This window comes from Lissotriton vulgaris, chromosome 11 (genome assembly GCF_964263255.1).
Source record: "Lissotriton vulgaris chromosome 11, aLisVul1.2, whole genome shotgun sequence".
In the NCBI taxonomy this organism is placed as follows: domain Eukaryota; kingdom Metazoa; phylum Chordata; class Amphibia; order Caudata; family Salamandridae; genus Lissotriton; species Lissotriton vulgaris.
The window spans coordinates 558,754,214-558,776,936 of record NC_141699.1 but is presented as its reverse complement, the minus strand read 5'-3'; the positions used below and the strand labels follow the sequence as shown (position 1 = coordinate 558,776,936).

Below are 22,723 nucleotides of genomic sequence, written 5' to 3'. Positions count from 1 at the left end.
CAGCATTGTGAGTGTGCAAATGCTGGCTTAATCCATTTCATTCGAAAGAGCCAGGGTGTTATGATTTTTGGGGAAAGATGATTGCATGAGATATTTCACTATTCGGCAAAAATCACCTGACCCCTTGCTAAATAGGCCTGCCAACTGACATGAATCAGTGATTTGACTAATGCATTTTACTGCTGATGTCCTCATTACTGCAAGGAAATTGATTTGTCATGTATCATAGCTCCCTTGGGACCACTCCACCACGAGACACGCTAACATTAGAGCTCAGTTATATTATTAACCAAGGAGAGTCCGGTGCCAACACACACAATGCATTGAAAAGTGCAACCTGCTGCATCCCACTGGTCCAGGCTGCCACTGACAGCCAGGAGGCCTGTGTCGATGATGGCTGGTTGGCTGGCTCCTCACCTTTACAAGAGAGCAGGACTCCTGGCAGCAGTGCTTAATTTGAGCCGGTGGAGGCCACCAGTGCTAATTTTCGGGGACCAGCACTTATTGTTTCTCCTCAGACATTTCCTGAGTGCAAGAGTGGAACAACAACAAAAATGGAAAGACGGTGGCAGACTGAAAAAACACCACAAAGGACACAGTAGAAACTTTGCAAGGGTGAGGGGACTGGGATTGTCTAGAAGTGGATTAAAAAGTCATGAGATGGATTCCAAACTATGTTGCTTTTCTATTTTGTGTTTGCATGGCGGTGCCGCCACGAGTTTCTGAGCAGAGCTTTGGGCGCCAACACTTATTATTCTACACATTATGCACTGCCTGACTGTGCTGGTAGTAACTCCCAGACGAAGCACTACGTTCAGGCATTAGATGGTTGTTCTTGAGAGTCTGCTCAACACAACATTCCAGGACTGTAAGCTGCAGGGCATGCATGACTTTGATGAGCAGTGTGATTGGTTGTTGAATGCAGGAGCCAAGTAGGAAGAGAGAAGCCATCTTAGAAAGGGGAAGCAAGGTAGTGATCTTTCATCTCAGGTGTTATGCATCAGTTTCAATATTTTTTTAGAGATTCTATTGTTCACAGTGCTGTACTTTCTGATTTTTCTGTTTCTGTGCACTTTTTGATTGGTTTTACACACACAAAAGTCTCACTTGGAGTGTCATACATTTGGTCATTGAATGTCACTCATAAGTTCAATGAAAACATGGAAATGTTTCACATAAGCAATACGAAAACCTGTCAGCTATGGTTATCCAGCTAAAGGCTTCTGATTTAGTTAAGTAAAAGTGGTCAACATATTGCATCTTGTTAAGCAGTGGGGCATAGTATTCCTACTAAACTGTTCATAATGCATATAGCTTAAAGGAAAGATTCTAACCAGGGAATGTTATTGTTAGGCCTTTATGGAACATCTTCAAGTGATAGACCCAGTGTGAGATTTCTGAAAAGGGGTTTGTTCAGCATGATTGTCAATATGGTCCATTGTCTCTAGAACTACCTACTGTAATTCATTTGCAGTGTGTTGTGCTGGTGGATGAAGACTACTCATATGTGTCGTTTCTTTCTTTCCATCTAATATTGCTTCTGTTCTTACCTATTTGTGTTTTTACTTTCCGGTAAGTCATCCCTATATGTTTGAGGTTACAGGGACAGTTAATCATATAGTTGACATGAGTAGAGTTGCAGTTAGTATATTTTCTTAGTGTCCATTGTCAGTTGGTGTCCAGGTCAATAACTATTGCGGCTTTAGTTAGGTGGCTCACTGAGCAAGTACCACATGGGTAATGTCCCACGACTGGTTGAAGCTCCCATGCTGTAGATATCATGTTGGTAGTCTCTATTGTTCTAGGCGGTCGTGTATGTACCAGCTGGTCTCATATATTCTTACATATTTTGTGGGCAAAACAAGGTTTTGACCAAGTTAAGTGACCCTGTATTGATGATGATCCCATTTTTGTTCACTTTTTTGATGTGATTGAGAGAGACTGTATGGTCGTTACACAGGTAAGTACATCTTGTTCAGAAATTTGTTCTGTTTTTTTGCAGAAGATCGTCTCTGTTCTGATTTCTCACAGTTTGCAGCATCTCTTTAGGATATGGGGCGGATAGTCTCTAACTCAGTTTTTCTATGTGTTCACTTGCTTGAAGTGTGTAGTCTTGGCTGTAATTGGTGTAATTCTTGAACTGTATGCTCATCACTGTTGGAAAACAAGGCAGCATCTGTGAGGCCTGCACAAATAACATGACTACATTTGTCCTTCACTGGGAACCAAACACCCAACTGTAGCACCTGACTCTCAGAGGGAAGCGTTGCAGAGCAGTCTGAGGCTTACTCAAGGGAGGTGGTGTGGGCTAGTAACCGCCATTTGCAGGTGCGCAAAAATAACACTCAATAATTGATTGTCCAGTCTGTGCTTTGCTTTATAAAAGTAAGAGTACATTTATTAAACACACACACACTACTCAATACTATGCAGCAATTACAAATATACATAAGCTGTTGGAATTACTTTGTGACATTGCATAACATCTCCACCCCTCCCATTGGGGGTGGGGTCTAGAACCACCACTTCCATGTAGGCACATCATCTTGCCCCCAATGTAATTGGTTGAACATAACCGGGGCATGGGTCCTGCGCACTGGCACCATACCAGTGCCGACTACAAGCATTAAAAATGGGTACACCTGCCTTGGTGACACATGACCCTGACTGAGCATCTCCTACTGACCATAAATTATGCACCTCTATATCTTAAGGGCTATCAGTCCCGGGGTCTTCACCTAAGTGCAGCAGCAAGCATACATGTTTAAGCACACTTTAGTATGACAGTACTCAACACATTTGTGGATCATTAGAATGCATTGCAATTACAGCCCCTAAAGGCCTCACAGATGAAATCACAGGATTACACATATACAGCCAGATACCCTAGCAGGAATGTCTGCCAACATAACCCCACTGTGCTTATGACATCACCTTACACCAGTACTTCACATTACACATGTGACCTTCAGTCCCCTAAATGAAATAACAGTAGTAAAAGCATTTCTGGTGCAATTGCAACTCTTCACCTCCAGGGGACGCCCTTCTCCAGACATCCCCAACTCAGCCTTTACCTCCTGGATGCACTCCTCATTAAACCCTTCGCTGCAGAACAAAAGTTCCAGCCCAGAAGGTGTTAAATTGCTGGCTGAGCCCTTGAGGGGTTATTCTCTGCAAGTCCCCAGGGCACTGAGAGTGGGACTTTTCATTCTTCGTGCTGGGGGGAAGCTGCACTCTCCTGCAGCTCCTCCTGCACCTCAGCACACAGGTGATGGTGATCCCGTTCTCCTGGGACCACCACAGGTAAAGAAAATGATGTTTTGACCTTGCAGGCCGGTCCTGGCCTGCAAGGCATTATGGGTAGGCTCACATATGAGATGAGTGGCTCTCCCGCTGCGTTGGCGAGAGCCGTGATGTGTGCCTACGGCCGCTTCTTGGGCCTCAGTGGGGGCCCGGACCCCGAGGAGATTTCTCGCAGCTCGGGGAGCCCACTCTCGGCAACCCTCGCGGGTGAGGGGCTCTTCTTCCTCTTCAGAGAGGTCCGGTCCCACCGTACCTCCCGTAAGACCACTGTGCAGGCGGCCAGCCCGGGGAGCCCACCCCCGGCTGCTCCGGCTGGCTCGCCGCGCGGCCCGCACCTCCATGTGCGGCCGGTGGAGCCGGCACCGTCATTCTGGTCTGCCCGCTCCAGCAGGCAGACATGGAGGCTCCCGCCGGTCCGGTGGACCTCAGGGGAGTGTGACAGCACTCCTACGCCTCCCTCCAGCTCCTTGAATGGGGTCCCGGGCCCCCGCCTCCTTTCTTCGCGGGGATCGCAGGCACGCTCCCCGTCTTCACTGGTTTGCCAGGGGCCAGGGTTAGCTCCTGGCACCCCCACCTCCTCATCTTCACGGGGAGCCTGACGGCGCACCCCTGACTTTACTTCTTCGGGGCCGGGGATGGGGTCCCGGGCCCCTGGACACATTTTCACACAGAGCGCGATGTCACTCCCTCGCCCCCCTACTTCCACATCACCAGGGGCCAGGGTGGGCGCCTGGCCCCCGTCAGCAGCAACTTCATGGGGGGCACGTCGGCTTCATGGGGGGCGCATCAGCGCCCCGACTTTGCTTCCTCCTGGGGCAGACCCCGGGACCTTAACCACCCCACGGGCATCTCTGAGACCGGCGACGGAGCCCCACGAGCTTCGGCGTCGGTCTTCTGGGGGGGGTCAAAGGTCGCCTACGTTCCGGGGGCCATATCTCAGCCCCTGGGGGTCCGATCTGCCCCATTTTCGCATCTTCTTCCTCTTGGTGGCGTCCCCCAGCCACTGGGAGCAATCTTCTTCGCCCTCCGGGTTTCCAAGAGGGTGCATTCTGCAGGGAGCGGTCTTCACTGTCTGCCTGCGCCAGCCTTTCGTCTGGCTCTGCTCCTGCGCCTCTCTTCTCCCTGTGCAGAGGTCCCTGCTTCTGCGAATCGGTCCTGGGCTCTTCTTCTGGCGCTGTTAGGGGCCTTGGGGGCAGTCAGGGGGGTCCTCCTTCCAACTGCCCATTGCCAGGCTCCAGCACCTTCGGCCTCAGCAGACCACAGCCCAGAGAGAGCTTCCCTCCCTCTGCAAGCACTTTTCAAAAGCTGAATAGGGGGCTGGCAGGAAGTCACTGTTTGGCCTATCCAACACAGACACATCACTTCCCTGCCCCTGCTACCTCCTTCCTGTCCAACCTCTGGGTTTGTTCAAAATTGCGTTGTTCATGGTCTCTGGCCACATGGTCTCTGAAGCCTCTTCCCCACACCCTGCCTTCCCTCCTTGGTGCAGCCTGGTGCCTGGACCTAGTGATGAATGAGCCTGTAGCCCCACCCATCTTCTCTTCCTGGAGAGGAGGCCTTCGCTTGTGGGAGAAAGATGATCAATCCATCCTGATGAGGTCAGCCCTCAGCCAGGGTCTGGTTATGGCTGGCTCAGAGAAATTTGACAGTTCTGTATGACCCAAAAGCAGTACAAATATGACTTTGGACTCTGCAGAATACTTCTTTTCACATCCGCTACAGTGGACTGTAGTGCATGTCTGGAATCTGTAGGCCTTATTGAAGTTACTCTAGCCCATGGGTTCCACATCCCCATAGGGTAATAGTGAAGTGAAAAACACAGTAAAAGAATCTGACTTTCCCTGGCATGTTTCTTTCCAGTGTAGAAAGCCTATTTCATGTTACCACCCAATTCTGCAGAAGTCCTGCCACACCCTTCATCTTGTAGCTGCTCCCGGACTGCGCACACTAGGAATCTCTCCTGTGCAGCCTCTACACGTGTGCACACGCATGTACACATGTGTCTGCATGTAACTAGCCCTGTGTTCCTTACTCCAGCTGCTGCACAGTGGCCTGGTCAAGCCAGGGAGACACCAGTAAAATCCCCATGCTGTCTCTTACATTCTGAGTTCACTGTGGGTGAGTCCCAATTTATGAGGCTCCCCACAGTAAAAGCTCAACAATTAGGTGCTCCAAAAGCGAAAAATCCGGGAGGCCCATAGTGTCAGAACCCCCTTCTAACAATTACCCTCCCAAATAATGTGTGCCATCTATATATTGTTCCCAAAGGGTAATTCTTTGTTGGTTTAGGTCGGTATCAGTTAGTATATGTGCATCTTCAAAATGGCTGGCATAGAGACCGGCCAGACTTGGGGCGAAGGTGCTGCACATTGATGATCCATGGATTTGTAAAAATAGCATCCCTTCATACTCGAAGTTGTTTTTTCACTGTATGTAAGACGCTCTGTAACTAAAAGTGCTTTAGGCCTATGTAATATCCAGCACTAGTCCACTTGAATTCAACTAACCTTAAACTTGCCTCATCACACAATATGGTACGCAAATCAATATTTGTCTTATGTTAAGCCCCGCTATAAGCTCAATCATTTTAAAACACACAAAACCTCACGGTACCATCTTGTCAAGGACCAATACGTACAATAATGCAAAGGCCGCTCGCTCCCACAAACATCATGGGAGGACTATGTGTATATCCGAGTATCGCTCAATCAAATTAGTTTCCATAACAGCACAAAGGATAAATAGAACACAGCACCAGTCTGCATGACAACTAACACTAGACTTAGCCGCTCACACAAAAAGGGACAAGAATCAACATGTGCTCTATCTTAAGCCTGCGATAAGCTCAATCATTTAAAAACAATCAAGACTTCAAGGTAGGCTCCTGTTGAGGGCTGCTACGCACAATAATGTCAAGGCCACTCACTCCCCCATACATCTTGGGATACTATGTGTATATCGGAGTACCACTCCATTAGATGAGTCGCCATAACAGTACAAACGACACATAAAACAACTAAGCAAACAAAGAAACACAAGGATTTTTTTCACGTTGTTAAAACACGTAAAACAAACAATATTTGAGACTTCAGGACTAATGACACCTGTCCACACCCTAGAATGCATGATGGTTTTCAAATTCATGCACACATTTTTATGGAGTACCTACGTAGGCCATAGGACCCTCATATCCTTACTCCCATAGTATATTATGTTCTTCCCTCCCACTCCACTAATAGAGGCTACTTTAGGAGCGGGTGAGGAATTTTATCTTTAAAGTTACGCCCCATTACACTTTATCTTCATAAGTGCTCCCTGGAATACAGTTGAGACCACTCTGACATTTAGGAGGCGGGGTGAACCTGATGATGAAGCATGCCACTACTAGCGTGGGTGAGGTTTATTTAAAGAAAAGGGTTTCTTTCCCTTCTCAACCCTAAACAGAGGGTGTGTTATCACGCAGCATACTACCAGTCCTACTGTAGTTTCTGAGGCGCCGTCGCGCTCCGTAAGGAAAACTTGTTTGTTCTATATTACCTACATCTACCACATAACTCTGACTTCTCTCACAAGACAATTGCTGTGTATGAGACATACAAAAGGTTGAGTATATAATGGAAGGTAAATATATGTTCGAGGTATATGAGCTGCAGATTACACACTATGCATAGATGGCCACCTAGTGTTGGGCCCGGATGTTTGCAATTTATTTTGTTGTAGAAAAGTCTTTGGAAGTCACGGGATAGGTGACTCCTCCGTTGGATGATACTGCGCATGGGATTCGGCTCCATCCCCAGATTGTTTTTTTCCACCACCGGGCTCGTATGCGTTTCCAGCGCTCGGTGTTGGAACCGAATTTCCTTCGGCGCGCAATCCTCATCAACTTACAAAAATTTGTTTTGAACCATTTTCCAGTCCACGCTACTCTTCAATATCGAGGATCTCGATTCCGGTCGACGGCCTAGCTAGGCCGCAACTCCAGCTCATGGAAAGGACGCCATTTAAAAAGTGTCCTCAATGTGGGTCGAAGTTTCCCCACACCGACCTTCATGAGGTGTGTAACCTCTGCCTCTCTCTGGAACACGAGGCGAAAGACTGTTCAGCTTGTGCCTCTTTCCGCTCCAAAAAGACTATCCGGGACCGAAGAGCGAGGAGAACAATGGTTCAAAGATCTACAGCTTTGATTCCGGACGACATCTTCGAGGAAGGCGTCAACGTCCCAGAACAGCACGACGTTGACAGCAGCTCTGAGGAAGAAGAAGATTATTCCGATGTCAAGGACATCACTCCAGCGCAGCGGGTCGTAAGTAAGACAGTCGAACCGACCCTTCCTCGACACCGAAGGCCCCAGTCACACCCTCGCCCTCTGGCTCGGGTGCACACCGTCACTCTGCTTCTACTGCCCCACCTTCGGCCCGGCTAAGAAGCCAATTAAGCCTTCAGGCGACTCGAGCTCGAGTCGACCTTCACACGGTGCTGGCACACATATACCAGCACCGAAAAAGAATGGCACCGATATCCAAACCATCGGTGCCGAAACATACCACTACTCCTTTGGCACCGAAACCCAGGTCGGAACCAAGCAAACACGCTTCGGATTCCAAAAAACCACCGGAACCGAAAAAGTCGTCGGATCCGAAAAAATCATCGGATCCAAAAACCATACCGGAACCGAAAAAATCCTCAAAAGCGAAAAAAGCTTTGGAGCCGAAAAAGACTGCTGCTTCCCCAGTGAAAGACATTGTCAAGAAACCAAAACAAGCCATTTCGGTGCCCAAGCCTTCCTCCGCACCAAAAGATCAACCCCCTGCAGAGGATTTACCCTATCCAGACCCTGCTCAAAAGACTCTAGCTAAGGATCCAATCACTGGACACTTAATTTTGGCTTCAAAAAACTGACCATTGGACACACCAGCTCCAGCTCAGCATCCAAAGAAGAAGGATATGGCTACCTCTCCCCTGAGACTGCCTTCCCCTTCTCTTTCACCTGTACCATCACTACACCCTCCCATACCACAGCATTCCCCAGCATCCTCTATCATACCAGACAGGTATGATAGCTCTGATGATTTGGGGGGGTAACATACCTGATCCAGCCACGCCCACAGGATGATTATACCACCCCAGATGTCCCAAATGTCCTTCAGGATGACATATACCCCTCAAGGCCTTCCCCACCAGAAGACACGATAGTGTTTAATGAATTCATTCACAGGGCCGCACAATATCATGGGGTAGACATACATACAAACCCTGTTGAGGAAGACTTCCTAATGTATACATTTGATAACGCACAAAGGTCCTCATCCATTTTACCGGTGCTTAAAGGAGTGATCAAGCATGCCCCTGAAGTCTTCAAGGACCCAGTCAGAACTCGGGTCATTAACCCTTATATAGAGAAAAAATATATAGCTGCCCCCTCAGACCCAGTTTATATTAAAAGTCCAGTACCACCAGACTCACTTGTAGTTTCCAATTCACGCAAGAGAGCAAACTCACAAACATCAGGTGAGGCTGCACCACCAGATAAGGAGTTTAAGCTACTTAGCGCATCAGGGAAAAGAACAGCGTCTCAAGCAGCAAACATGTGGCGTATCGCCAATACAAAGGCATTACAAGCCAGATATGACAGGGCACATTACGATGAGCTAGAGTCATTAATGAGGCACCTCCCTGACAAGTACAAGGATAAAGCAAACTAGCTTATCCAAGAGGGGGAAAACATCACAAACACCTCTATTCGGTGTGCCTTCGATGCAGAAGATACTGCTTCTAGGGCAGTTAACACCAGCGTTTTACTACGCAGACACGCCTGGCTACGTATATCAGGGTTCAAACCTGAGGTGCGAAGTGCCATTCTTAATCAACCCTTTGATGAGCAACACCTATTTGGACCTGAGATAGATGTATCACTAGAGAAAATGAAAAAGGATACAGACACCGCCAAATCTATGGGAGCCCTGCAGTCGCAGGCTCCCAGACATTCATTTTGTCGCTCATCCTATCGAGGTGCCACCAGGAGATATACTTCTGGCACATCTTCTACCTCGTACAAAGCCCCTACACTGTCTACTTACAGCAAAGGCTACCAAAGGGGTGGTTACAGGGGTAACAATAAGAAAGGCAGAGGCAAAAGTAACAACTCACGCTCTGCCTTTACCCCTGCCCAATGACTCCCTTCCCCTTCCCCTTCCACTCCTGTCGGGGGAAGACTTCAACAATACCTGCCAACCTGGGAAAACATCACATCAGACAGGTGGGTGCTCCAAATAATTCAATCAGGTTATTGTCTGGAACTAACATCTACCCCCCCCCCCCCCCCCCCCAAATATACCACCCAAGCAACGTCCAATGTCGCAAGAACATTTAAAATTGCTCCGACAGGAGTTAATATCCCTCTTCCAGAAAAATGCAATAGAAATAGTTCCAGAGCATCAGAAAAACAAAGGACTATATTCCCTTTATTTCCTAATACCAAAGAAGGACGGATCTCTAAGACCCATCCTAGACCTCAGACCTCTAAACGTTTACATACAGTCGGATCATTTTCATATGGTCACACTCCAACAAGTCCTCCCATTACTGGTACTAAACGACTTCCTTGTCACTCTAGATCTCAAGGACGCCTACTTCTATATTCCCATCCACGCAGCGCACAGAAAATATCTCAGATTTGTGCTAGACGGACAACACTACCAGTTCAAAGTGCTCACATTCGGAGTCACAACAGCGCCAAGGGTGTTTACGAAATGCCTAGCAGTAGTAGCAGCACACTTAAGACGACAACATATTTGTGTCTTCCCATATCTGGACGACTGGCTCATAAAAGCCAGCTCATACAGTCATTATGTGCAACACACTCGCGCTACTATTCAACTGCTTCACGACTTGGGATTCACGGTGAACCACGTCATATCGCATCTGCAACCCTCGCACATAAATCAGTATCTTGGTGCTACAATAAACACCCAACTAACACTAGCTTATCCCTCTCCAGCCAGGATAACAAGTTAGCTTATCCCTCTCCAGCCAGGATAAAAAGTGTACAAACTCTAACAAAATTCAAACCGCAACACTCGCTACCCGCTCGAGTGTTCATGCAGCTCATAGGGATGATGGCATCTTGCATATTTGTAGTACCTCACGCAAAACTGCAAATGCGTCCACTTCAAGAGTGCCTAGCACACCAATCGAACCAGGCTCAAGGCCAATTAACAGACCTATTGTTGGTAGACGGTCGGACACATCGCTCTCTGCATTGGTGGAACACCAAAAACCTTTCCAAAGGGCGACCGCTTCTAGAGCCAGTTCCTCAAATAGTCATGACAGCGGACGCATTGCTCTCCAGCTGGGGAGCCCATCTACTGCATCACACCATGCAAGGCAGATGGACACCGCAACAAAAGTTACTCCACATCAACCACTAAGAGTTGCTAGCTGTGTTTCTAGCTCTCAAAGCATTTCAAACTCAAGTGTCAGGCAAAGCTGTCTTAGTCCTCACAGACAATATGACAGCTATGTACTACATAAACAAACAAGGGGGGACACACTCTCTGCAGCTCTCTGTTAGCACAGCAGATATGGAAATGGGCTTTACCGCTAAAGATCTTGCTCTTAGCCCAAAATGTCCCAGGAGTACAAAACACTATTCCAGATCTGCTAAGTCGACAAACGCAGCAGATCCATGAGTGGGAACTTCATCCACAAGTTCTTCACCCGTTCGTCCAAATGTGGGGACAACCTCAGATAGACCTCTTTGCCACCCACCAAAACGCAAAATGCCCAAGCTTTGCCACCAGATACCCACACCCATTGTCCAAAGGCAATGCGATATGGATGAACTGGTCAAAACTATTTGCGTACGCTTTTCCTCCTCTCCCACTACTTCCGTTTGTGGTACGCAAACTACAGCAACATTCCCTGACGCTCATTCTAGTCGCTCCAACTTGGGCCAGACAACCGTGGTACACCACGCTGTTGCAAATGTCTGTAGTACCACACCAAAAACTAAACCTATCTCCCCGCCTATTAACACAGAACCATGGAGAGATCAGACACCCGGACCCAACTCAGCTCAACCTAGCGATCTGGCTCCTGAAGTCATAGAGTTTGGTTACCTCAGCCTTCCTCCAGAATGCATGAACATCATTAAAGAAGCTAGACGTCCCACTTCTAGAGCATGTTATGCTGCTAAGTGGAAACGCTTTGCCATATACTGCCAAAACAACCAAATAAATCCCTTAGACGTGTCTATTCAACACATCATAGGATATCTATTACACCTTCAAAAGTGTAATTTAGCCTATACGTCTATCAGACTACACCTTGCTGCCATCGCAGCATACTTACAAAATAGACAACATCTATCTCTTTTTAGAGTACCAGCTATTAAAGCTTTCATGGAAGGACTCAAAAGAATAATTCCTCCCAGAACGCCACCGGCACCAGTGTGGAACGTGAACTTTGTTCTTACAAGATTAATAGGTCCTCCCTTCGAACCATTACATAAATGTGAATTGCAATTCCTAACCTGGAAAGTTGCTTTCCTAGTAGCAATTACTTCTCTCAGAAGGGTTAGTGAACTACAAGCATTCACCATTCACGAACCTTTTTTGAAAATGCATCATAACAAAGTGGTTCTTCGTACTAATCCTAAATTCCTTCCTAAAGTCATTTCACCATTCCATCCAAATCAATCCGTTGAGCTGCCCGTATTTTTCTCGCAGCCTCAAACAGTCGCAGAAAGAGCTCTACACACATTAGATGTCAAGAGAGCACTGCTGTACTATATCGAATGGACACAAACTTTTCGTAAAACAAAGCAACTTTTTGTGTCTTTTTCAGCGCCACATAAAGGCAACCCCATATCAAAAAATCGGGGATCGCCAGATGGATTGTTAAATGCATACAAATATGTTAGCAAAAAGCAAAACGTATGTTAACAATTCCTCCAAAAGCCCACTCAACAAGAAAGATAGGGGCTTCAATGGCATTCTTAGGGAACATTCCCCTAGATGACAAATGCAGAGCAGCTACAGGGCTCACACTGCACACATTCATAAAGCATTACTGTGTAGATGTGCAAACTAAACAACAAGCCACTTTGGGCCAGACTGTACTAAAAACACTGTTTCAAACAACTGCAACAGATACTGGTGGTCGCCTCTAAGTGTGGGTACTGCTATACAATCTATGCATAGTGTGTAATCTGCAGCTCATATGCCTCGAACGGAAAATGCTACTTACCAGTATGCTTCTGTTCTTGACATGTAGAGCTGCAGAGTTACACACGCATACCCGCCTGTTCCAGTATTATCTTAATTAGATACAAATCACATGGACATCACTACCTCTTGTACAGCTCCATCACGTCCCTAATGGCGAAAAACAATCTGGGGATGGAGCCGATGCCCATGTGCAGTATCATCCAAAGGAGGAGTCACCTATCCCGTGACTTCCAAAGACTTTTCTACAACAAAACAAACTGCAAACATCCGGGCCCAACACTAGGTGGCCATCTATGCATAATGTGTTACTCTGAAGCTCTACATGCCAAGAATAGATGAATACTGGTAAGTAGCATTTTCCTTTTTTACTTCCCTACTTTTGGGTGCACAAAATATGGACTTCACATTGGGCCACACCACAGCAATTACTCATGTTGACCATGTGTACTTTCCTTTTCGAAATAGTTTTCTCTTTTTATCTCTCCAGTGAATAGCAGCTTTAAGCAGCGTTCATTTTTTTCTATCTGCCCCATTCATTATGCTGCAATTGGACCTACATTTAGTCCCCACTTTCCTGAAATGTGCCATTTGAGCCTCTGCATAGTTGTAGCTTGAAGCTCCTAACTCAAAACAGTGTTTCTCATCGCAATTGCGCATGTAGTATCATCTAACTACCATCTGTATGGTGGATACTAACAGCAGATTACTCACCACCTGCCTTATTCCACCTTCTTTGATGTAGACTTTGAAGTGTTTTTCAAGTTCCCACATAGATTTGTACACTGTCAATATTTCCCGATCTGTCAGTCACCCTCCGCAACTGTGAGCATGGAAAGATCAATTAATAAACTGATGTCCTCGTGCTCTGGTGGCTTTTATATGGGTATACGTGTCATCCTGTCCAGACGCAGGGCAGAGTTGTGTTGAGGGCTGTGATACCACCTGTTGACATGCAAAAGCTATTGCAAGAGTTTCCTGCTTCAGTTTGCTCCCATCTTCATCTACTTCTGGTGCTTAAATCCTCTTTGATTTGTCCCCCTTTCACCATAAGCTTACAATTTGGGGAAGGTGTTTTATTTCTAACCAATTGAAAGTCTCAATACAGATCTCTTTGGTTCTCCTTGTCTATGCTAGCATACCATTCCTGTTCTCTCCACTCCTCTGAAGTATGGAACTTATGCAAGGAAGTGTACAGAAGAGCATTCTTCGATCTGGAGGTAGAAATTTCCACCATGATTGCAAAAGATGCCACAAAACTGTTGCTGTTGGTGGAAAGGGTAACAGGTTTTATTCCCTTTTCTAGTGCCCCTTGTGTGGGATGAGGGGCTAAGGCCTATTCTAGATCTTTAAATTCTTTGTTTGAATAAATTCAAGATACTTTCTCCAAGTCCGTTCCTCATGGCCCAAAACGGGCACCATGGCACCTATTTCCACCTTCCAATTCTACTGGCTCACAGACATAATACTTTGCATAAAGTTTGGGTTGCAGCACTGTTAGTTTGTGGTGCTTCTTTTTCATCCTATGAGCACCCCACAAATAACTAAAGTACTGGCTGTTGTGGTGTCCTCCCTCAAGAGGACAGGGATCCACATTTTCCTTCATTAGACCATTGGCTGGTGAAGGTGATGTGCCTCTACAATGAACTTGAAACATCTGAAGCTCACCCAGATCTTACTGTGTTTACTTGGCCTCCTCATCACCCAAAGGAATTCCTGTCACCACCAACTCCAAGATTGGGCTTCATTGGAGCTATTCTGGACACAACCTGCATGAAGACTTCCTCTGCCTAAGGTATTTGTGAATAGTCACAATGTGATTCAGATGTTATAGGGATCAAATCTGATCATGGTTCTGCAGGTTCTAGGCTTTTTGGACTTGGCTTGTGTGTCCTGTTGCTACCATGCCGCAAGGGGTGTATGAGGTCCATTCAGTGGTGCCACAGGAGGCAGTGGCTCCAACATCAAGGGAGTATCTCTGCTCATTTGGTGATCTTCCACTCTGTCCTCCCAGACCTCCAATAATGGATGTGTTCCTCCAACTTCCAGGTCAAACGTCCCTTTGTTTGTCCTTCACAGGCCACTATATAGATGCCTCCTTGTTGGACTGCAGCACTTATCTGGGTAAGATGACAAAGTCTATCTTTAAACCCCATTGGCACTCACTTATCTAATGTTCAGCATTCTCTGCGTTCCCTAGCTCATCAAGATTTAAGGCTTGCCACTGTGAAAGGCTATTTAGTTGTCTGCCTGCATCTTTATTTTCCTGATTGTTTATTCTAATCACATCCTGTGTGACCAGGTGTTGGCTTGAGACCTTTTTCAAAACGCTTACTATCATTCTAACCTTCTGTTTCTTAGGTAGTGTAAATGCTTGTTACATCATTCAAGTATGTAAATCTATAAAAGTTCAGACGCTGTAGAAGGTACTTGTCCTAACTACAGTTCTCCAGATTTAATGTATCTCATTGATTTATACACTTTCTCACAACCCTCCCCGAGTGAAGGTATTCTTAATGTTAAATCTTACAAACTTGGGCTTTGAAATGTCAACTTTGGTGGGCAGACTTGAAGCACTGTATCAGTTGTTTGTCAGACTGTCCAAAGATGTACATGGTGTATTAAAAATCAATATAATGTTAAATTTTTAATGCTAAAAATGCTGCTTTAAAATCCTAGTGGAGAATATCTGATTTACACCTAGGAATGATTCAAGCAAGCAAACTAATGAAAGGTTCTGTGCCAGCATGAGACCCAATGTGATGGCACTACTTATTCTTGTATAACTTTAGTGTTATTCCTTCACTATTTCACTTTGCATATGTTGGAAATTAGGTTATTTGTTGTGGGGAGTGAAACCCTACTCCAGTAGAAACCACTATCTCTGTCCGGGTGGCACACAAGCAAACCCCAAATTAACCTGTGCTTAACGTTCTTGAAGCTGGGCACAAAAGCAGTCAGGCTTAACTAAGAGGCGATGTGTAAAGTATTTATGCAGCACTTCAAATAATAATAAAGTGAAAACATAAGAGGACAAATCCCACACCAAGTTAGAAACCGAGAGTCAAATTTAATAAATTATATTTATCGATAGAACCGGAGATATGCAATTTCAAAGTTTAAGTAAATCTAGTGCCTAGAAGTACTAATTGGCAACTGTGGTTATCTGGCTGCACTGGACCGGGACAAAATCACAAGTTTAGGCCGACCACGAGAGAGCTTGGGTGAGATACAGAGACCAAGTTAGGCCCGCTGAACAAGAGTACCTTTAATCCTGGTTGAGGAACTTTGTGAGATACTGCGTCGAGGATGCGTTGTGCAGCGGCAGTTTCAAGGAGCTGCAATGCGAAGTACAGCATCATGGTCGAGAATACTGTTGACAAGGGGCTTGCAGTGGAAAGTCCTGCATCAAATACACGTTGCAGACCAGCTAGTTACAAAGAAGTTGCAGGGCTTGCGATGCAGAGTCCGTTATCTTCCTTGAGGATGTCGTTGACGAGGGGCTTGTGATGTTCAAGGCTGCGTCGTGGATGTAATATGGCAGCAGCAGTGCCGAGAAGGTTGCAGGCTGCAATGCAAGGTCCTGTACCAGGGGTGCAGCAGCAGTTCCGAAGCAGTGTTGCAAGGAGATGCGTCACACTGCATCGGTTCTGCCCACAGGACCACCGTTGGGCTGGCGTAACACCTTCAGAGCCAATTCCAACGGTCCACGACTGCGGTGGCACCACTTTGGGGATAAAACTCACAGCATTCTGAGTCCAGGCGCTAAGTGCAAGGTGGTTAGAGCCAGTTCTGCCCCTGAGGCTTCTAAGCAGTAGGCCAGTTAAGTGGACCTTGGAGTCACTCTGGTGGTCTTGAGTTCAAGATTCAGGTCCAGCCCTCGCTCAGGCAGGAGGGCAACAGATTAGCAGTTTTTCCTGCAGAGCGGCACAGCAGTCCTTCTGAGTCTCCCACGGGTCCAGAGGTGTACTGAAGAGTTGGGTTTTGAGGGTCCAATATTTATACAAGCTGCCCACTTTGAAGTAGGAGGTGGTTCTGGAGGTTTCCACCCCAGAGGTGTTTAGAATTTCCTGTTTCCCTGCCCACAGCTTATCTGGGGTCACAATATAATAGTGTCAAACCCTTTGTGAGTGTGCTCAGGCAAAGCCTTTGTGATGTACAAGTGTGGTACATGACAGCTTCTCCCCTTCATCAAGTCCGAGATGGCCCATCCTGCCAACACCTATCTTCCTTTTGTCTCACAGTCTCGCAGCAATACGCAAAGACCAACTGCTAGCTACACCGATGCATGTGACTCAGAATACAGGCAGGTGGCACCAAATATCTGGGACAAGAAAATATCTACTTTATAAAAGTGGCATTATCAGAATTGTTACTTGAAATCTAACTACCATTAAAGATGGCTTTAGATTACAATTATTTAGACACCAAACTAGACATTCCAACCTGCTCCCAATTGAAAGTTATCACTTATTAAATATAATACATTAGCCCAATGCTATCCTATGGGAGAGGTAGGCTTTGTAGTGAAAAACAGATTTCAGAGTTTTTCCCTACCAAGACATGTAAAACTTAAAAGTACATGTCCTATTTTTTAAGTACGCTGTACCTTGATCTCTCAGCTATTTAGGGCCTACCCCAAGGGTTAACTTATGTGTAATAAATATAGTTTTGGGCCTGGCAAGAGATTTATCTTGCCAGGTCAAAATATCAGTTTAGTGCTGCACACACAGGTTGCAGTGGCAGGCCTGAGACATGTTAAAAGGCTACCTAAGTGGATGGCACAATAAGTGCTGCAGTCTCACTAGTTCCGAAAAGGGGGTGGTGATGGACAGAGTATCTGAATTAAGCAGAACACTCATACCCAGTCAACAGATCAGGGCTTGATCCATCACCGTTTTTTAGCTCACTGCACCATCCCAGCTCAGAACCCGGCTACATACAAATTAGTCTGTCCCTGGCCCAGTGAATCATGGGAACAGGGCAGACCAAACTACCAAGCCAATTCTTATACTGGGAAGGAAACAAGCTTCCGGGGACCGGTTTCTGGCATTACAGCCGTCTTCGGCCCGGCTTGCTTGAATCCTGATGGTGCAATGAGCAAGGGACTCACGTCTGAGCATACCCTTGCACGCTTATGGTGGACAAAACAATTCAGAAAAGGGGGTGGTGATGGACAGAGTATCTGAATTAAGCAGAACACTCGTACCCAGTACACAGACCAGGGCTTGATCCATCACCGTTTTTTAGCTCACTGCACCATCCCAGCTCAGAACCCGGCTACATGCAAATTAGTCTGTCCCTGGCCCAGAGCTAAAAAACGGTGATGGATCAAGCCCTGATCTTTGGACTTGGTAGGAGTGTTCTGCTTAATTCAGATACTCTGTCCATCACCACCCCCTTTTCTAAATCGTTTTATCCACCATAAGCGTGGAAGGGTATACTCAGATGTGAGTCCCTTGCTCACTGCATCATCAGGATTCAAGCAAGCCGGGCCGAAGACGGCTGAAATGGCAGAAACCGGTCCCCAGAAGCTTGTTTCCTTTCCAGTATAAGAATTGGCTTGGTAGTTTGGTCTGCCCTGTTCCCATGATGCACTGGGCCAGGGACTGACTAATTTGCATGTAGCCAGGTTCTGAGCTGGGATGGTGCAGTGAGCTAAAAAACGGTGATGGATCAAGCCCTGATCTTTGGACTGGGTAGGAGTGTTCTATTTAATTCAGATACTCTGTCCATCACCACCCCCTTTTCTGAATCATTTTCTCCACCATAAGCGTGGAAGGGTATACTCAGATGTGAGTCCCTTGCTCACTGCACCATCAGGATTCAAGCAAGCCAGGCCGAAGACGGCTGAAATGCCAGAAACCGGTCCCCGGAAGCTTGTTTCCTTTCCAGTATAAGAATTGGCTTGGTAGTTTGGTCTGCCCTGTTCCCATGATTCACTGGGCCAGGGACAGACTATTTTGCATGTAGCCAGGTTCTGAGCTGGGATGGTGCAGTGAGCGAAAAAACGGTGATGGATCAAGCCCTGATCTTTGGACTGGGTAGGAGTGTTCTGCTTAATTCAGATACTCTGTCCATCACTACCCCCTTTTCTGAATCGCAGTCTCTCTAGTAGCATTTAATTTACTGGCTGTGGGTATATGCAGTACCACTTTAGTATGGACATGGAAGTAAATTAAATGTGCCAATTTTGGGTCTGCCAATGTTAGCAACCTTAAAGGAGAGAGCACACGCGCTTTAGCACTGGTTAGCAGTGGCAACGTTCTAAAAGTCCACAAAAAAGGGTTCAGAAATTAGTGAGGTCAAAAGTTTAGAGATGAACCTGCTGAAAGGGCCAAGTCTTACAGCGTAATTCACTGGGGGAGCTTCACTGGTGCCAGGGAAACTGTCCTTCAAGTTACTCAAGGACTTTGCTTGTACTGGCTATTATTTCTTGGTGCACAGCGTTGCATGGTATCCCTGAATACATTTCGACTTTTATAACTCCTTCTCTTTCATTTGTCAGAAAATGTGAATCAGTACAATAGGCACATCTCTAAGAGGTTTTCTTTATTTATGTGTGTAATCTTATTTTAAAAAAAATACTTTGATATATTCTTTCTCTCATCAAGTACGTTGCAAAGAAATACATGTTAATGTATCACTCCCCTTAGTGCTGCTTTCCCCAATGGACTTTGGGTTCACACAGCACCTTTCTCCACTGGGTTACAATACATAGTTTCTTTATGGCTTGCCCTCCGCTTCTTTGTTGTGTGTCGTTCCTAATAACCATATTGTCACCTGGGAACCTGCCTAAACACAGCCACCCATATGAAAGCTTCTAAAACTGCAGAACTGTAATTACTGGTGAGTAACTTTCTCCTATTGCTCTTTTTGAACATGTTGAAACCTACATAATTGTTTTAACTGCCAACTTATAAAATTGGCTATACTTGGGGCAGTTCGGTATGTGGGTAGGCTGTTTGCATATGCCACCTGACATCGGTATCTTTTTCTTACGGTTTGCACATGTTATTAAAATCTAATTATCTATATTTAGGCGAACCTTTAATCCCAATCCAAAGAAAACAAAGCATCTATTGTTGTTTCTTGGTAGTTGTATGATTACTCTGTAACTGTAGAGACGCATGCAGCAAATTATGTGACAGGAAAATCCAAAATGATGGCTGTCATGCAATAGGAGAGTTAAGGATTAAAATCAGGACATTACTCCATTGCCTTTACACAGTCTGGGAAATTTTGGAGACTGATTTTACACATTACACAAAAGGACGGGGTACAGAACAAAGACATGTTGCAGTTACCCGTCTGCCATTTGATATGTTCGAGGTGTTTTTCATTTTTGGAGAAATTGAAACTGTCTACCTTTGAGGATTTAGGCACTCAAAATTTATAAAAACTGTTTAAAAGGGCATAGCCATTTCTGAAATAAGAATGAATTTGCAAATGTGTGTGGCCTATGATAAAGTATATCAAGCTTAGGGTGAAATGCCACAATGAACCAGTGCTGATCTTTTAAGTTGAAATATTTTCTTGTTTGTCCTGCCTGATTTTGTAGTAAGGGAAATCTATACAAGACATGAAGTTTTAAATGGAGCCAGGTGACCTAGCTAAAAGCATGGTAAGCTGCTGGACAGTAGTAAGGTCTGGCAAGATGTATACGCTTACCAAAGACAAGGGTCCATCCGTTACAACTTTATTTATAATTGAATATTACCACTAGATTACGGATGTATGTATGACTGGATGGTGGTTTGCATTTTCTTGCAGATCTTTTTTGCCTGCATTTATAAACTTTATCTTGGCACTAAGAAACACCAATTACTATAGTAATTTAGCTACATCTCCTGGATGTTTCCTACAAGTTTCGCTCCAGGACAGATGTCTGCTATGTATTTGAGGATACCAGGATTAATATAAATAAAGAATGGAATTATGGTATTGGCCCAAGTCCCAAATTTGTGAAATCTAAGAGCTGCAACCCTTCAGGGCTACAATATGCGTCAGAGAATGTGTGTGGGGAATTAATTAAAAATTATGGATAAAAAGGCAGTCTCACCTTTTCAGTTTGCAGAGACTCCTGATGTCTTAACTCAAGGAAACGCTGGGCAGCATCCACTCCCCCCTGCTTCACCCCACTAGAGACTCTTTCCATTGTGGCGTCCGGGCCCTCTAGTACGACCTAACCTTTCCATGTCTTCTTTGCTTTTAAAAACAGTAATATTTTCACCACATTCATTTTTGCTGAGCTACGAAGGTCTTTTGATGTACAGTTATGTGATATTGGCTCCCCATAGTGAATTGACTTGTTCATCCCTTAATTGGCGGTATTGCATCTGTGGGAGAAATGTAGCCTTTTTCTGGCACCGTTCGTTTTCCATAAACTATGCAAAGTAAAGCAAACCACAACCCTGCTCAATTTAAGGGTGTTGTAGATTTCTGATTTTATTGTGCTTCCTTTTCTGCAGCAGTTCATCTCTTGCTTTTGTGATTACCATTCCACGCGGCCTAACATTTGATTTTAGTAGATCTCTTCTTTATTTTGCTCCATTCTGCTACTTTTTGTTCCTTCCTCATGTTAACTTTTCATTGATCATCTTTTAAAACCTTTTTGTGAAAGAACTTGTATATATTGTAGCTGTTGGTTCAGTTTATTTTCTTTTATTTTTCCTTGTGGAATCATGGGTAGCTTCATAGCAACTCATCTGTTTCTGTTTGTTTCATATAGGCTTAATAGTGCAGGACCATTCAGACAATTTGTTCATTACATATACCTATAAGTCCCACTACCTTCTGAATGAATCAAATCGTGCTGAGTTGATGAAATTACCTATGATTCCTTCTTCTTCGTCAGCTTCCAAAAAGAAATGTGAGAAAGGTAACCAAATTAGTTTGTCTTTCTCTTTTGTTTGTTTGCCTTTTCTTTCTTTTCTTTGCTGCTTCTTTTGAAAAACGTGTTTAAAATGTGAGCTTTTTCTGTACCATCTGTTGCTTTCAGTATTGCTGCATTATTCGTGGTCAATGTTTTCTTTTATTTATATTTGCCAGCTTAATCCTTAGAGGGCTTAAAACAATTCTTGTGTCGGACTTTCTCCACCAGCCTAGTAGCTTTTATGTTTGCCAAATGGAGCAACATTCCCAGCCACAGATGTGGGTGAATTCTTTGCTAGCTTTGCTATCTAAAGCTCAGATTTTGTGATTCTGGTTTTCAGTTAGAATTTTTTTTTAGGGTTATTGTCCGAGTTAAGAATGTATCGATAAATACTCGAAAATGCAGGCTAGCACTTAATGCAGAGACAAAAAAAGGGAAAAAGTAATTACTCTCAATCGACATGTTAATCTAGCCGGTCTGAAAACATTGTATTTCAAAGTTGAAATGGTGAATAGTACTCATCATGGTGATTTTCCACAGTACTATGCACAAAGAATATATACTTGCGTTGAGGTGAGGTTTCCTAATTTCCAAGGCTGCTTGGATAGCAGGTGGCTTAATGATGATGGGCTTTTAGAAATATTTTCCAGGAATACATTTCGCTACAGAAATGCTAGTACTTAAAGCAACTCTTTGTGAAGTCGGTCAGTCTGATTAATGTGACCAAAACAATCATCTGTAAACTATTTTTTTTCCAAATTGGCATGACCTTCAGTTGGAAGAGTAGTTAGTACCGGCCACAAGACATTATGTTTACAATATTTCAACAACGTGAACATGTTTTTGTTAGCTTGATGCGGCTGATAACTTTGAAAATACCCTACAATAAGGTGGCTTGAAGAGAACTTAAAAATTATCTAGAAAAGTTAGTGCTCCTTCTTAAAGATGATTGATGTTTCTCTTTTCTATCCAAAATCTAAATATATGTTGTAACTATTACGACTGCCCCTAGTGAGTTTATTTAAATTGTTTTAAGCCCTCTGATTGAGCAACATGTACGTCGCTTAATGCACAACTAATAACTTGCTTTACATGCACTGAAATAACATTTTTGGCTTGTTTTCCATTTTGTTAAGCTAATTGTTTTGTTTTTTGTGAGTGTTGCTCTCTGTATTTCCTCTGAGATGAGACCACTTCAGTTATGTAATTCAAAAGGCTAGTGCAAGCATCGATTTAAAGCTACTGATCAACAAGTGAGAGTTTGCCATCGAAAAGAACAAGCAGCACCCTTCAGGTTTTCGGAAGAGGAAATGCAGACAGC

The 22,723-nt window shown here is 44.9% G+C and overlaps 1 protein-coding gene across 2 annotated transcripts in view; it reads left to right on the top strand.

The window, feature by feature from the left end:
• Positions 1–22,723, top strand: part of NSD3 (nuclear receptor binding SET domain protein 3) — a 1,769,888-nt gene that overhangs the window by 1,220,085 nt on the left and 527,080 nt on the right. Inside the window, exon 15 of one of the 2 annotated variants that reach the window (XM_086943638.1) lies at positions 21,259–21,408. The exons of the other annotated variant lie outside the window; for it this stretch is intronic. Within the exon in view, the coding sequence (XP_086799764.1) occupies positions 21,259–21,408 (150 nt within the window). The remainder of the gene's footprint in view (positions 1–21,258; positions 21,409–22,723) is intronic. 2 annotated transcript variants of the gene reach the window in all.